Genomic DNA, 15,841 nt, shown 5'->3' on the forward strand with positions numbered 1-15,841 from the left:
CATCTATGACATCTCATGATACATGACCAGAAGACATAAAAATGAATGTATGATTTGCCTCAGGTCTTCATCACACACTTTGCTGGAAAGACCAAATAGGTTGTGTCAATTAGAAATACCGTAAGCCTTCTTCACAAGTCACAATGTATCTTTAGAGTGAAAGAATGGGCACAAATGTGTGGTTTCCCACCAAAAACTGAATGCACATACTAAGAATAAAAAGGTTATCCAACTTGTGTTTCAATGAGGGTTGTTTTTTTGTAAGGAAAGCAGTACCAAATACCAGCTAACTTTAGAAGGACTAAGGGTACTATTCATCATTCTACCAAAGTTAATGGAAGTTCTTAGAATTATTAGAGCAGAAAGGATCTAAGTCATTATCATTCAGATCCTTGAGTATAGCTTATATACTGCAGTTAACTGTGCTATTTTGAATGAAAATGGACTTGGGCAGTTTTAGTGACAGCAGAAAGGCTTTGGCAATGTGTCAACTTCAAAATCGCACGCCTGATGTCAGCAAAATGAAGTTCATGAAAGCAATTAAACAGTTAACCTCAATGCACAGATTGGTTTTTTTTTAAAACCAGTAACATATAATTCCTCTGTCTTTCAGTCATAAAGATACTCAGCCAGAAGGGTGATGTACGAGAGAATGTATTCCATATACATAGCATGAAAGTTCTAGAACAGTAAGAAAGGACGGAAGTTTACCTCTGGTCTGAGAAGGGAAGGCCTCAGCAATTGTTGTTGCTGATAAAAGAAAATTGGAAACAAGAAGAGGTTTATGAGACCATTTTAATGGAAAAATATAAATAATTTGTTTTGAGACTGAAGGGTTACACCACAAGGACAAGATTATTATTACTTGTTTGGGACTCAACTGGTGGAAATATTGTTTAAACTTCATTTAGAGCAGTGGTTCTTAACCTTTGTTACTCGGATGTTTTTGAACTGCAACTCCCAGAAACCCCAGCCAGCACAGTTGGTGGTGAAGGCTTCTGGGAGTTGCAGTCCAAAACTCCTGAGTAACCCAAGGTTAAGAACCAGTGATTTAGAGGCATGTAAGGTTGGACTTTTTTGTCTTTTTGGTAACATTGCTTCTTCTCACATAAAAGTGCAAAATCTCAGAAAAAGTTCAACTTCACAGTATGATTATACACATTACCCTTTGCTGTCTGCAGCTTTTCAGGTTGGCCACGGCTCCTATGAGCCATAAAAGTTATTAGCTGTTAGATTACTGGTCGCCCTGGTTGCCAGTAAAATCCTTTTCTTGTTATCAGATTAATGAATACACAACACCTCTCATGTAAGTTTTGGATGTGCACAAATTACAGCGTTCCCCTTCAAAATGCATGCCTGGTAACTAAACTAGAATTAGGTTTACCTTCGCACTTAGTCCTGGAATAAAAAGTCAAAATTGATACATATGATTAATGTAGTGATCATTGTGCATTTGGTATTCTGGAACCTCTCCCAAAATGTTAAAAAAAACCTTTTTTTTTACTGTTATGGCACAGATCTAGCCCTCTGAGGCCATCCTTTCACTTCTGTATGGGATCATTCATCAAATGTACGGAGAAGCCAACAGATGGGTGACTTGTGTCATGTCCTATACGAGTCATCACAATCTTCTTTCAAATATTATGTGTACTCCAGGAAAGAGACATGTGAGAAATAACATTCCTATTTTGAGGCATGGAACACCACTCACGTTATAATTATTTTTTGAAATGTAATACTGAAGAATCATTGGAAATGTAAGGAAAATATTTCATATTACGAATTTTTGCAACAAGCAGAAGAAGAAGCCACAAATGGAATGCCTGGAAAGACTAGTCAGCACAGCTGTTGCTTTCACTAATAGGTTGTATCCAAAAGTGTGAGCAATGTAACAGAAAGTTGTGCAGAAGATAAAAGCCACAACCTGTTGCTAAAATAAATGCAGAGAGGGCATGTCTTACCTCTTGCTGTGCATATCCTCGCCTGAATTAAGAAAAAGAAAAACATGACATTAATTCAGCTTTAATGTGCATCCCACAAGCCTCATTTTCTTTAAAAGTAAAAGAAAAAAGAAAAAAAGAAGAAGGAAAGATGTTGCAGCACAACACTGCATGTCCTACAACACATCCCACCAGACACTGTGGAACCAGTATAAAATAATATGAGGGAATCAGTCTATGCTACATACTTAAAAGTAACCTTTCCTTAGCTTTATATCAGTTTTCCAAGTAAGAAAAACACCGGTGTCAGAGATTCAACTGTATACAGAAAGGGAAATATAAATTCACTCACATTCACTTGCTCTAAAATCTCACCAGGGAATTTGACTCTATGTCAATTAAATGACCGCACTTAAATTGAACTGCTTGCAGTTCTTCTTACACCCCTGCAGGTGGCATTGTTAAAAGAACTGTATTAATAGGCAATGAGACAGGCTTTTTCCAGTCCCGATTATCAGCTTTTGACTTGGAGGTTTGCTAGTTAAGCTGCTAAAAACAAAACAAAACAACCAACTGAAAAAAAAGAACCCACAGAGAATATTGTCCAAGAGGAGAAATTTTAAAAACAAGAAAGAAGACTCTTGGAGAGGGGCATTGGTGTGGAAATGTGTGCTCTTAATGTAAGAGACAAGAAGAGGCAAAGGCAAAGTGCTTTGTGTGCGCCCACGCACCTTGCCCTCCCCTTCGTCATCAATACAAAGCAATCACATGCTTTAAAGTTTGACAGAATTCAAATTTTAAAAAAGAAGTGTTTTCTCATGGGGAGAAAAAGCTACAGATTAGGGGTGTGGCACTCCGAGTTGATTCACATTTCCCATTCTATTGTGCGATGAACAGGAAAAAACATGTGGATGACCCCACCCCAAACCCCTAACATTTCCTGCATTTTTTGCTAATGTGGTCACCCTCATCGTCGGCCCACTAGTAAGGAACACAATCAGAGCGTCATTGTAAAAGAGAATAGAAGTATTAACACGTGGGCATCTCTTGGGTGAATTGAAGGAAAATAATAATCAAGATGGAAAGAAGCCAGTTGTTATGACAACAACATGTGAAAAACCATACATATATTTAGTACAGGAAAGCTGTCAATTTGTATGGCCTTCTACTGCAAACTGAGTAAGCAGCACACAGGTGAATCAAGTTCTAGTGTGGTCTTATATGATAGGCATCCTGAGAATATTTTTTTAAATCAGCTTCTTTCCTCCCTTGAGAATACAGCAAGGTATAACTGGAGTGCCTGATAGATATCTGATAGGGTGCTTTAGCATTCAACAGCAATAGAATCAGGATTCCCCCTTTCCTTCTACTGCAGCTTTTCATTAAAAACCTCAAATGCTGGCAGCTGAGCTGCTGAAGCAATGTATGTTCAAACTGGATCCCAAATGCTCCAAATCAATGGAATTCCCAAAGTAGCTTTCTGTATGGAGGTTTGGATAGTTTATTTAAAATATTTGTTGCCTTTCTCTTTAAAAGGACCCAAGGTGGCTTACATCATTACAAGACAGTATTTAAGATAACAACAGCGAGTATACAAGTTCTAAAAAGGATAAAATGAGTACCATACTAAAAAATATAAGCAGCAGCAAAACACATTCAAAGCAGTAAGGTACAACAACCCATTAAAAAAAAAAACACCACTTAGATGTCCAGTCATTAAGGGAAAGCTTGCCTAAAAAGAAAAGTCTTTCTGAAGGACAGTAGCCTGACCTCCTGTGGAAGGGAGTTCCAAAGTTTGGGAGCAGCAACAGAGAAAGCCCTCCCTTGTGTGCCCACAAAACACACCGATGAAGGTGGTGGGACAAAGAGAACAACTTCTCCTGATGACCTTAACGCTTAAGCAAGCCATGCCATTTTGGAAGGAAATGTGACAGAAAGCTTGTAAGCTTCTTACTCCCAGGTAAATGATTACTTGGGAGTAAGACATTTACTACTTAGTATTGTGCAAACAGGATTGGCCTGTATGAAGCTGTCACTACTTCTACCCATTTCCCCACAAACTTTCAGTCTATGCCATGCTTTCAAAGGAGCAACATAGGCTGTAGCTGCTGGATTGCCTGTTTTAGTGGAAAGTTAAAAGTAGAACATCTGTCTTAGAGGTGCAACGCTGTGCTTTAATGGTTACTCAAAATGTTATATTCCACTGAACCCACTAAGACTGTATAATTTTGTCAGTTTAGGCAGTTTATTATGTGATTATGGACCACTTATTTCAGTCAGTTTTAAGAGTACGTAACATCCTTTGGAATGAAGGTTTCTTGTTTTATTTAGACTTTCTATTTTTACCCTGATATAGACATATCTGAGACAGAGAAAATGCTCAAAATTATGTGAAGTTTGAACTAGTGGAAGGACGGCAGATGAAGGAAACAATTTAATTATGCCTAAGGGAAAAATAAAGAACAGTCTGGAGGATCATGTTTAATTTTTAATATTACCATCTGCAAAGCTTTTCTATTAGCATTCAGCTTGTATAGCAGATTATCAGAGGTAAATTATTGCTGTAGTGCATGCATGTGATAAGGAAGTAATGAACACCTAAAATGAAGATTTATCATCCAGATTATCAATGACTTTTCAAAGTCTAATGAGGCATTGCTCACTCCTTGATTCTCTTGTATATCACCCAGTGCTGAGTTGCCATTTCCCTACTGAGAAGTGATATTGGGCCAAGGCAATTTGTAGGACAAAAATACTATGTGGTAAGGAAGGGAGTATCACCTTTCCTTTGCTCTTTCCTCCTTGGGCAAATGTACCCCACTGATTTCCTCTTCCATGGCCACTTGAGACTCCAGAGACTTGCTATAGCACTGTTCTAAATCTTAGGGACAAACTAGAATAAACATTTTTTAAAAAAAAAATACAAAGTGGTCAGAAAAGAAGCAAAAGTTACTAATCAGTTTTGGTTCTCTTAATTTGCACTTAGCATCTTTGCCGTCAAGAGTCTTGGTTTCGTAGACAATCTGTATCTTTGAAAATTCAACCTAGTAATATCTTTAAAAGTCACATTTCTAGTCTTTATTGTCATGAAGAAAATGACATTGAAATGACATTGATGGTATTTGCTAAATATGCAAACATGACATGGTGGTTCTAGTGGCTGGAAAGAGAATAGGAGATCCATTTCCTGTCCATATTCAGCACTGTCTTGTTACTGGTGTATTAATATCAATCAAGCAAACACAGCAGATGGGAAAACACTTTCTATACATATCAATAACTTCCAGATATAATGAAACATTTACACAATTTGTTACATACTGTCCCTGCAATATTTTGCTTATATAGATATAAAGGGTCTCTGATTTATTAGTTATCTGAATGATTAGATTTCTGTGTGTAAATTTTGTTTGTGTTACTTTACATATTTCAGTAATGATGTTGTCAACAACCAAAAAGTTAGATCAAAATCCAAGGCAGCACACTGAATTTAGAATTAGAACATGCTAAATTTATCTTGCAGTTTTGGAGATAAAGCTTTCACTATTTAAACCAGGCTTGTCCAACCTGCAGCCCAAGGGCCGCATGCGGCCCAGGTCAGCTTGTAATGCAGCCCAGTGCAATTTTTTATTTTAAAAGAAATTCCAAAGTTTCAAGTTACACTGCCGGCGCTTGCGGCTGGAATGTGGCCAGGGCATGTCACAACAGTAGAGGGGGAGAGAGGGAAGGAAGGAAGGAGTGGGAGGGGAGGGGACAGGGGGGCTGCGTGACTGCATTGTGACGTCCCTGTCAATAGGTGGACCCCCTCCCGGCCCCATAAAGCCGCCGGAGTAGAAGCTGGCAGCCTCTGCTGTCTGAGATCGCAGCTGCCAGTAAGCACGATTGGAGTGGGGCTGCGGAGGACAGCTAGGGCTGCCCCCCATGCGGCCCAAACCAAATGTATGTGCGGCCCAAACCAAATTTTCATCTTCTAATGTGGCCCAGGGAAGGTGAAAGGTTGGACACCCCTGATTTAAAGTCTGGAAGATACTGTCTCTCCTAATATTTGATAAAGGCAAATGCTCAGGCTTGAAGGAACATTTGTTTCTCTTTAATAATTTCCCTTCTGCTCTTGCTGTGTACCAATAAAAATAAAAATCCAGAAACCTGAATGCAGCGTGTGTGCTGCAGCTATCGTTTCCTATCCTTCTATAGTATGGCTTGTAAGTTACCAGTTCTAAACGGTTAATTTGCTTTTCCAGTACTGAAGTTTGCTTAGTAAAAGATGAGGAAGGAAGTAACGAACAGAGTCTAAAAATGAATTTTAAGAAAACTTGGTTCAAGGTAGTCTAGAAAAAGCAAGCAGTCCAAGAAATGCAGCTCAAGTATCTGCAGACAAGTGTGCAGGAACTCATGGAGGAGCTGACTAATCACCATTTATTCAATGGGCCTACTTTTTTTTGAGATTTATGATGCAACCAACAAGATTTTGGTCACACCTACACGGACATTACATACATTCTCCCTTTGTCAAGTGTTCCTGCATTTCTGTTCCTATTTGCTACTTTTATTTTAAAAAACATTGAAAATCCTTTTTGTATAACACACAATGACTTAGGACTTTCTTCCATTGAAGGTATACATTCTCCAGAAGTGAAGACATTTGAGATTCATTGCTGAATGCTGAAGTTCAGCAAGTGGAAGTGTGCGTCACTTGCACTTCCTGCTTGGAGGTTGGTGCATAAAAAAGCGCTTTGTATTTAAATGTTGATGCTACACAAACCAAGATGGGGAACTGGTTGTTCTCCAGACATTGGATTACTTATGCTACAATACCTGAACATTAGACATGTCGGCTGGAGTTTGCAGCAGTTGGTGCCAAACAATATTTTGAGGGTCATGATTTCTCCATCCTTGCAGTACATGAAAGTGTTTATGGGCCTCATGTGAGTTAAAACCACAATATCATCAGAGTATTGCTTAAATTTGGAGCGGAGGAACTGGGAGGATTTTGAACTAGGAGATGAAAGGAAGTACAGTGGTGCCTCACAAGACAAACACCTTGTGGGATGAAAAACCCGCAAGACAAATGTTTTTTGCGATCGCTGTGGTGTCTCACAAGCTGGCTTCTTCTATGTCCGTGCTTCGCAAGATGATTTTCCCCCAAGACGGATGCCTCGCAAGATGAAAAAAATTCATTCATCTTGCGAGGTTCCCATAGGAATGCATCACAATGCATTCCTATGGAAAACCACATTTCGCAAGATGATTTTTTGCAAGACAGCGCTACTCGTGGAATGAATTACATTCGTCTTGCGAGGCACCACTGTAAGTCACATGCAATTATGTTTGCTGGTAAAAACCATGATCATAACAAGCCCACCTTAAAAAAGTCAGAAGTTATCCTATTTTCAGCAATGCCTTAAGACTAAATCTATTGTTTTTCTCTGTATAGAAAGTTAATTTATATTGAATATTAAACATTTCTGATACTATGGAACATTCTTTAGAATGGTAGAGTGCTCATCTGACTCCTACTCTGGGCTGAATTAAAGAAAAATTTTGTAAACAGGTTTATTGCATATTGGATGGCCTACCCACATATGGAAGGTCACACATGATTAGAAACTCATTATTCCCTTGATGAGATTCACTAGAAACTAATTTTGTAAAGCAATGGCCATTTGGTTCAGAATTATTCAACACTTTCAATATTATGCCTTTAAAAGAGAGTTCACAAGCTCTCTTCTGGTCACCTTGCATCAGCTCCTTGAATCCATATAATTAAGCTCACAGTAAGTGGCTTTATTGCATCTAATAATAGTACACATATTACAAATACATGCTTGAGATCATTAAAATATGTAATAGACCTATCCTTTGTTTCATAGAACGATAGAATTGCAGAGCTGGAAGTGACTCTAAGAGTCATTGGGTCCAAACCCCCCCCCCCACACACACTGCAAGATGCTTCACAGCTAAAGCATCTCTGACAAATGACAGCTGTTTAAAAATCTCCAGTGAAGAAGAGTCCACCAATTCCAGGGAAATCCATTCTAATGTTAAACAATGCTTACTGTCAAGAGATTCTTCCTAATGTTTAGTCATAATCTCCTTACAAGTATTTGCATCCATTCGTTGCAGGACTGAGCTTCTGGAGCCACAGAAAAAAGGTTGCCCCATCTTTCATGGGGCAGCCCTTCAAATTGTTGTAGACTCCTATTTTGTCAGCTTTCAATCTTCTACCATGCCACCTTTCAATCATTCAAACTGCTCATCATCTTTACCATCCTGCTTTCCCTCCTTCAGACACATTCCACCTTGTAAATATGTGTTGCCCAAAACTACATACAATATTGCAGGTCAGGTCTGACCAAAACAGAATAGACTCCTAGTTACTCTTCATATGTACTACTGCAAAGCTAGATGTCACCCATCATATATCTATTTATCTATTTTTCCTGTCTAAAACTATAGCAGGTTCTAGGCTTCCTCTTCAGTTTTATCCTTCACAGAGTGGTAGTAATTGCCAGACTTTAAATTCAGGATGTCACTTACAGTGCAATCCTATATAACTTTACTCAAATAAAGCCTCAATGAACTCTGAGGGACTTATTGTACGCCTTGTATACTTTGTCCCATGCTCAGATGTAACTCTCTGAGCCACAGACGTTCACATGGGATGGATATTTTTGAGGGATGGGTGCTTGTCATATGACAAGCGACAAAAAAAAATCTTTTGCTCTTTGTTTCACCTTTTGAATACCTCAATTAATGTGTGGAACTATCACTACCTGTGTGTTTGCAGCTGCAACCTCTTCCTCCATAATAATAGCTCAAAACAATGTATTGCAGAATGTTATCGGACGGCACTAAAACCTGAAAATTTAGCCAGCACTGCAGCATCATTTTCAGTTCCAGTGACACTGAAAAATAATGAAATAAAGCAATTTGAAACAGACAGATTTACTAACCTCTTATCTCATGGGTTTCTGCTGTTCCTGCAGATGTGCTAATACACAGAGTGCTCTAAAATGTTAAACATTTGTTAGGGCAAGGGAAAAAATGGATTGATTACTGTGCATCCCACACATTTGGCTGTTACTGCTACTCATGGCGTATGCTGGATCTGAAATGAACTCCACATTGAATGGGGGACTTTATTAGGCACAGAACATTCCTAAAGTGTCAGCAAAACTCAAGAGATGAAGTTTGCAGAGCTTGGCTCTAGGACAAAATAGAAGCTACCTTCAGCAATTTTTGATTGAGCCATCCATACTTGTCTCAGGCACTGCTGGGGAAAAGTGAGCCACCAAAGAAAAGCAGCTTATTTTTAGACATTAAACTGAAGCCCCTTTGCAATTACTTGACCGGGCATGACTGAGACAATTAGCCAACAAACTGGTTTTAAACTTTCAAGGATCACTCAGTTTTCGCAGTGATCACAAGCACTGATTTCAAATATTATTATTGTTACCATAGTTCTTTAATTTGGATTGGTCATGGCAACCTGCAAATATACCATTTAGGACCAAATTTGATGCAACAATGGACATCCATGATTCAATCCATGATGCAATCATTACACATATTTTTGTTTGATTGAAAGGTTCTTTCGGGCAAGGGAGATTTGTACTGGGGGCCATGGTGCTTGAGGAGGAGTTTTAACCCTTTCCCTTCCCACCTCACAGTGGAAACCATCTAATTTCCACATTTATTAGAAAAGGTCAACAATATCAAGAACTTATACATTTCTCTGATGGACACCAAAGTCTTCTTTTTGGAAGGGGCCACTATTTAGTTCAGGAAAAATAGTTAACTCTCTCCCTTCCTTTGATCATGATCAAACTCACAACCACCCAAACTGTTTTTGAAAAAACGATGTCAGAGAGATGGTAATAGTAATCTCCCATTTCACATCTACTGTATTTCGGCCTTAGCCTACCACTTTTCCCCCTTGTACACTATGCCTGAAATTCTGTTTGTGCTAAGTTCTGCTGTGGAAGGTTGATGATGTCTTCCACTTGGGCAATTTTTTGAAAATTCCCATTCCAAGGCCTCTATGGGTTCCAAGTAATATCTTCTATCACTGAGAACCCATGGAGCCCACAGGACAATCTTAAATTTCTGAGAATCATTGCCAACAGAAAAGTCATCCTGGTGATTTTCAGAAATTAAAGATGATCACCTATCTTGCAGTCCCCAACAACTTCTGCACAATAAAAGGGATTGCACTGGAACCTTGACACTTCACAGGGAAGATTAAAAAATGTTTTGTTTTCAAAGAATTGCAGTGGTGACATCATCAGCTTTACATGGCATATCCCCACAAACAGGATTTCAGCCAAAATGTATAAACAAGGATCTAATTAGAATTAAATTAAATGAATACATTTAATTTAGAGCATTGGAAGCCAGACTCTATTACATTGTGGCTATCAAATCATCACATATACATATAAAATCTTCTCTTCATAATCATATAAATTACTTTATTAGGTTTGACAGAATGAAAAGAAATCACCCAAAAGAAATATGCTGATCGATGGAGTAGGCAGCATGCAGCAATGTTACAATTTAAAAGGATTTTTTTTTAAAAAATGCTTTTTAAAACAAAACAAAATACAAAAGTGAAGTCTTAGATCATGCAATGTCAGTAGGTAAAAAAAGTACTAAAAGGCATGCTGTGGAAAACAGAAAGGAGAAAGAGAACGTTAAACAAAACATAAGAAAACTTTTATCAAAGATATAACCTTGTCTGTGTGGCACAAAGCTTTTCAATCTACAGAACAGGATGATACATTATTGTAATAAAATTATCTGTTCTCCCCCCCACCTTTTTTTTTGCTGAGTCTGTTTTTCCTGCAATCATTTGATTTCTTGTGACATCCCACATTTTACAGCGAAAAGTTCAGATCTTTCCCATGGTGAACATTTTATATGAAAGCAATAAAATGCCACATTCCCATTTTTGCACTGCAGGATAGTTGTTTTGCTTGTTGATACAAAGCCTTTTGACAAAATGATGCAAAAGAACAAAATCAAACAATAGCATCACATTTCTGCTGCTGTGCTCCTCCAAGCATGTGGAGTTTGACTATGAAACATCCCCTTTTCCTTATTAAATATCTCACACCATACTAAGAAATAAAAACAGTAGTTTTTAAAAAAGTAAACATGGGTAGCACTTCTTTTGAAAGATGATCAAACAGAAAGAAAGAACGAAAGGACGAAAGAACAAAAGAAAGAACGAAAGAACGAAAGAACGAAAGAACAAAAGAACGAAAGAACGAAAGAACGAAAGAAAGAAAGAAAGAAAGAAAGAAAGAAAGAAAGAAAGAAAGAAAGAAAGAAAGAAAGAAAGAAAGGGGACCAGTTATAGAAGAGGGTTTCAATCTGCAAATCCTTCGATCTGCAAGGATCTGTAGATTGAAAAGTCAAGGTAAAAAAATGGTTTAAAAAGAGAGAAAAACTCTTTATGATGATCAAACAGTCTGGATCTGAAATATGCAGAGGAAGGAACATAGTCTGCAATAGGACTAGGGCATACATTATGGAATGTCCATCAATTCATACACAACTGTCATAATGCAGTGGACTGAGATGGGAATCGCTTTTCAAGTTCCTCCACTATACAGTTCAAGTTTCCGTTCTCCTGGCTGTGATCAGCTTCAGTCACCATTTCAGTACTTGGTGGTTCCGGTGTTGCAACTGGCTTCAACTTGGCTATGTGCTTAGGTAGAACATGGTTTTTGTCTATCTGACTGTACATGTTGGCCACTGATTTCTCAATGTCTGCTAAGTTCTGGATATTTTTCAGAATCCCTTTCAGTTCCCTACGAGGAGGGGCAGGTGGGTCAGCCCCACAAGCTTGCAATGATACTTCTTCTTGTCCACTGTTATCTTTTGCTGGGGACAGAAGGTGGATGCTAAGAGTAGACGAGGAAGATGACAAGGAAAGACTGGGAGGGGAAGGAAATGGATGTGGTAAAGGAGGAGGGGTTGGGAGTGGAGGGGGTGGAGATGGAGGAGGAGGTGGAGGAGGCGGTGTTTTGGGCGGATCTGGAATGGCTTCCATTTCTTCTGCTTCAGTTTGTACGGTCAGTAGAGTCTGGCGAACTGGTGATTTGATCCTAAAGGAAGGAGGAATTGGTCTGTGACTTGGTGGTGGGGATAACTGTTCCGGAATGTCATGATGCGTAACAATTACAGAAGGGATTGCGGGCATTTCAAGTTCAACCACTTTAGAATAGGGGGTGGGGGAGGAACGTGAAAGTGAGAGGCGGTCTGGAGATGGAAGGAAACTCTCCGAAGAGAACTCTAGTGTACTGTCTCCATCTTGGGTGCAACTGCTGTTTGTTGGGGAATGTAAACTTCTTTTGTCTCGGGATTTCACTTGTCTCATTTCCTGAAGAGCCTGTTGCTCAAACTGTCTTGCTTTCTCTTTAACTGATATATTTGCGCCAATGAACTTTTTGAAGATTGGGCTGCTAATCTCAGCTCTGTTCTGCTCTATTTCAGCCCTCTCATTCTCTGCCCTCATTCTCTCCTGCTCCCACTGAACTGGATCCATAATCACAGCTTTACTCAAAGTGTCAGAAATGTGTCTTCTGGTGAGACGAGTTGGTAAAGTCCACGCCCGACGAATGCCTCCTAATCGGCATCCTAAGAGGACATTTTTCAAGGCTGACCTTCTGGGAGGAAAAGGCATCAAAGCATCTTTTCTTCCTTGCAGAAACCCAGAATAGGTGGAACCTTGCGTTGTACCCTCCATGTACAGAGGGTTTTGAGTAGTTAGTGGGTTTTCATCAGATAAAAATGTAACGTTACTTGCAGATTTGGGAAGGTTATTGTTCAGGGCTCCATTTAAATTGGACTGCTTGTGGGCCTCAATAGCACGTGAAGCAAAGCTGCTTATAGCTCTCTGACGGTCTCCTTCTTCTAAGAATGACTTTTTTCCCCTGCTTTGTTGAAAATGGTAGAGAAGAAAAAGACTTGAAAGAAAAGAAGATAATTACAGGTAAGGAAGCATGCATGGAGACTGATTCTTCTAAGAAAATAAAACTTGCATGCAGTGAACAAAAAACAGTGATGCCTATAGCCTTTAAGGTTATCTATGAAGCTACATCTATATTAATTAATCTATGCATAATCAAACTACTAAGGCAAAGCATCTACTTATTTATCAAGATAAGTTGTTTACTGCTTCACCAAGGGAACAGGATATAAGAAGATAAATCAGGTAAATGTCAATCTACATCGGGTCTTTATTTAAGCAAATCACTTGCAAATGTTAGCACTGTATAGAAATATGAATTTTGTCTTAAAACTTAAGAACTGTAGCTAGTAGGCATCTCATGAAAGATCTACTGCAGGTCACAAGCAATGACTATGAAATGGCCCAAATTCAAGAACTTCTAGATTCTTGGCAGCACTTTGTGGCATTTTCTATGTCTTGCTTTTGGCAGTCAAAATCTGTTATTCTCTTTAATCTGGGTTTTCCCATTAGGTTATGCTGTGCTCTATAACTACACTACTTCCCAAGTTGTTCTAATAGCTGTGCTTGGTATTTATGAAAACAGGTCTCTTTTTCCCATTGAGAGGGCTGCCTGATTACCTTCTTATACATGCTAGCATGAAGTGATGCACGCTCCAGCTTCCAGAAGCTTCCACAATAGAAGAACACAGAGGGTATAAAACATAGCTGACCAGAAAGCTACCATGCTCTTCATCTGAGGTGTGGAAGAAGTGCATTCTGTATCCAGGTGACCTTATTAAGTCTCAAGGAATGCACATCTCAGTTGGAATCTTGAGATTCTACTCAGCTATATTCATGTAATTTCTATGGCATTTGCAGGGGAATTTTGAGAATTGTAAGCATTTTGCAGGCATTTTGGAAGGGTCAGTTTCAGTAACACGGAGAAGAGAAGAGACTCCACTTCATATGAACAGCTGATACTTATACACCACAAAGGATAATGTTTTAGCCCATTATCCTTACTTCCCTTTGGAAAATGGTAAAACAAACAAATTAGAAGTAAATAACTACTAGAAACTACAGTACTAGACAAAGAGAATAATTGCAGTTCTAATAAGAAAAGCAGCTAATTTCCCATTTTCTACATATTACCCACAATAGTGGGAGTTTACTCACTGATGCCTATGGATCCAAAGAGAAAGAAACAGAGGAAGATGAAACAGAAAACACATTTTGGGGTATCAATCATGTTCATTATGAGTAAAAATACAAGCCCAACAATGTTAAAACAAGATTTCACAGTGGAATGGATATAAAATCGGAAAGCAGTAAGCAACAAGTATTCTCTTATGCAACATATATTTCTTTAAATTTGGAGATATCATTTGACAATTGGTACCTAAACTTCATGTCAAAGAACTAACTGAAATAATACAAAGTATTGTTTCTATATGACATGTACAAGTAAAACAGAAAGTCCTTTATCTAAAAAGCTCATGCAGTTTTTCTATGCATAAAAGGACTTTTGAAGTCCTATTTCAAGGCAGCCCTTCCACTGGAGATTCTTAAGACTAACTTCTAGAATGACCTGAAGTACTAGGTTGGATTGATGGGGAAAAGCATCTGTATTCAAAAGTGTTCTGATACACTTTGGATCTTAGCCTATATTATATATAGGTGTTTAAACTAGGTGAAATAGGCTTCAATCTATATTTGCAGTATTTTGTTAATGCACAAAATATTCCTGGCAACCCCAGCCTGTTTGTAGTCACTCTCTCCCACCTGATTACTGAAATGCTGTACTCAAGACATTTTCTAGGACTAAAGTAATAATAAATGGTCTTCTTTGGTCAAGTGGTTGTACAGCAGAGCCAATGGAATGTATAGGCAAAGGAGAAATCCAGACACTCTTGAGACAGACCATCAATCAGTCAAGACTACACAACAGCAATTTTTGTCAACTTCATACACCTTTATTCTTCTTAACTATAGACTGTATAATTTTCTCTGCCATACTTTCCTTTAATACTGCTGATGAGCATAATCCAGAAGTTCTGCATATGGAATGGTTTGTACAAGATGCCCCGCTGCAATTACTACTCATGAAAAAGAGGGTGCATCTTGTGTGGGATAGTGGAACCAAAGTCATTCAAGAGCCAGAACTTCCTTAGACCACATCCCAAGTACGGGATGGCAGCATAAAGCAGCAGTCAGGCTCCAGTACCTCGCCTTCCATACCACTAGCACACTAGTTCCTCAGCAAGTCATAAAGACATGGCTTTGTGTTTTAAGGAGGCAACCTAGGCCATACTACCAGTCAGGCTGAATACTGCCAACTGATTCCACAAGGTGGTTTGGACAGAAAAAAAGCATAACTTGTCAGTGAGAGTAGCATTACAGATTCCTGTTGCTGTGCCAGGCTTTCTGTCTTCTCTGGACTTGATCCTTCACTATATAGAAGAAGCAATCTTTTATATAGATGCACTGTTTTCAGGCAAATGTTGCAACACCCTTCTATGATATACTGTAGGATCCCTCCTTTTAGCCTGGTCTGCTTTCCGAAAAATTAAGCCTCTCCCAGTCACATCCCTTCTTCTATTCCCTGGGCTGAAGGACAGCTTCTCTTGCTCTCCCCCTCAATGTCCACATTCTAGATCACAGCTGGGCTACTTCCAAGGATCCAGTGACACATTTTCTGCCTCTGTGGTCCTCTACAGACCCCCATGGAGTACCAAAAATACTCAAACCCCAAAAGACAAGTAGTAGTCACCTTGAATCTATTGAATGAGACGTGAGCAACACTGGGAGCCCAAAAGCCCTGTCTGTTTCCTCTTCGAATGCAATCCAAAGATGCATTGGTGTCTGGTCCAAGCCTGCCCAAAGGTGGAGCAGCAGGGAGAGACATAACTAAAGCAGGGATCACTGCCAGGTATGCACCCAACAG

The 15,841-nt window shown here is 39.0% G+C and overlaps 1 protein-coding gene across 8 annotated transcripts in view; it reads right to left on the reverse strand.

Annotated features, from left to right (window-relative positions):
- PCDH15 (protocadherin related 15) overlaps positions 1–15,841 on the reverse strand; it is a 979,840-nt gene that overhangs the window by 10,911 nt on the left and 953,088 nt on the right. For all 8 annotated transcript variants that reach the window (XM_072995260.2, XM_072995261.2, XM_072995259.2 and 5 more), the window contains 2 exons: positions 1,962–1,983; positions 712–750 (listed from right to left, as the gene is read on the reverse strand). In XM_072995260.2, coding sequence (XP_072851361.2) covers positions 712–750; positions 1,962–1,983 — 61 coding nt within the window. The remainder of the gene's footprint in view (positions 1–711; positions 751–1,961; positions 1,984–15,841) is intronic.

The sequence above is a fragment of the Pogona vitticeps genome, chromosome 3 (genome assembly GCF_051106095.1).
Source record: "Pogona vitticeps strain Pit_001003342236 chromosome 3, PviZW2.1, whole genome shotgun sequence".
Classification (NCBI taxonomy): domain Eukaryota; kingdom Metazoa; phylum Chordata; class Lepidosauria; order Squamata; family Agamidae; genus Pogona; species Pogona vitticeps.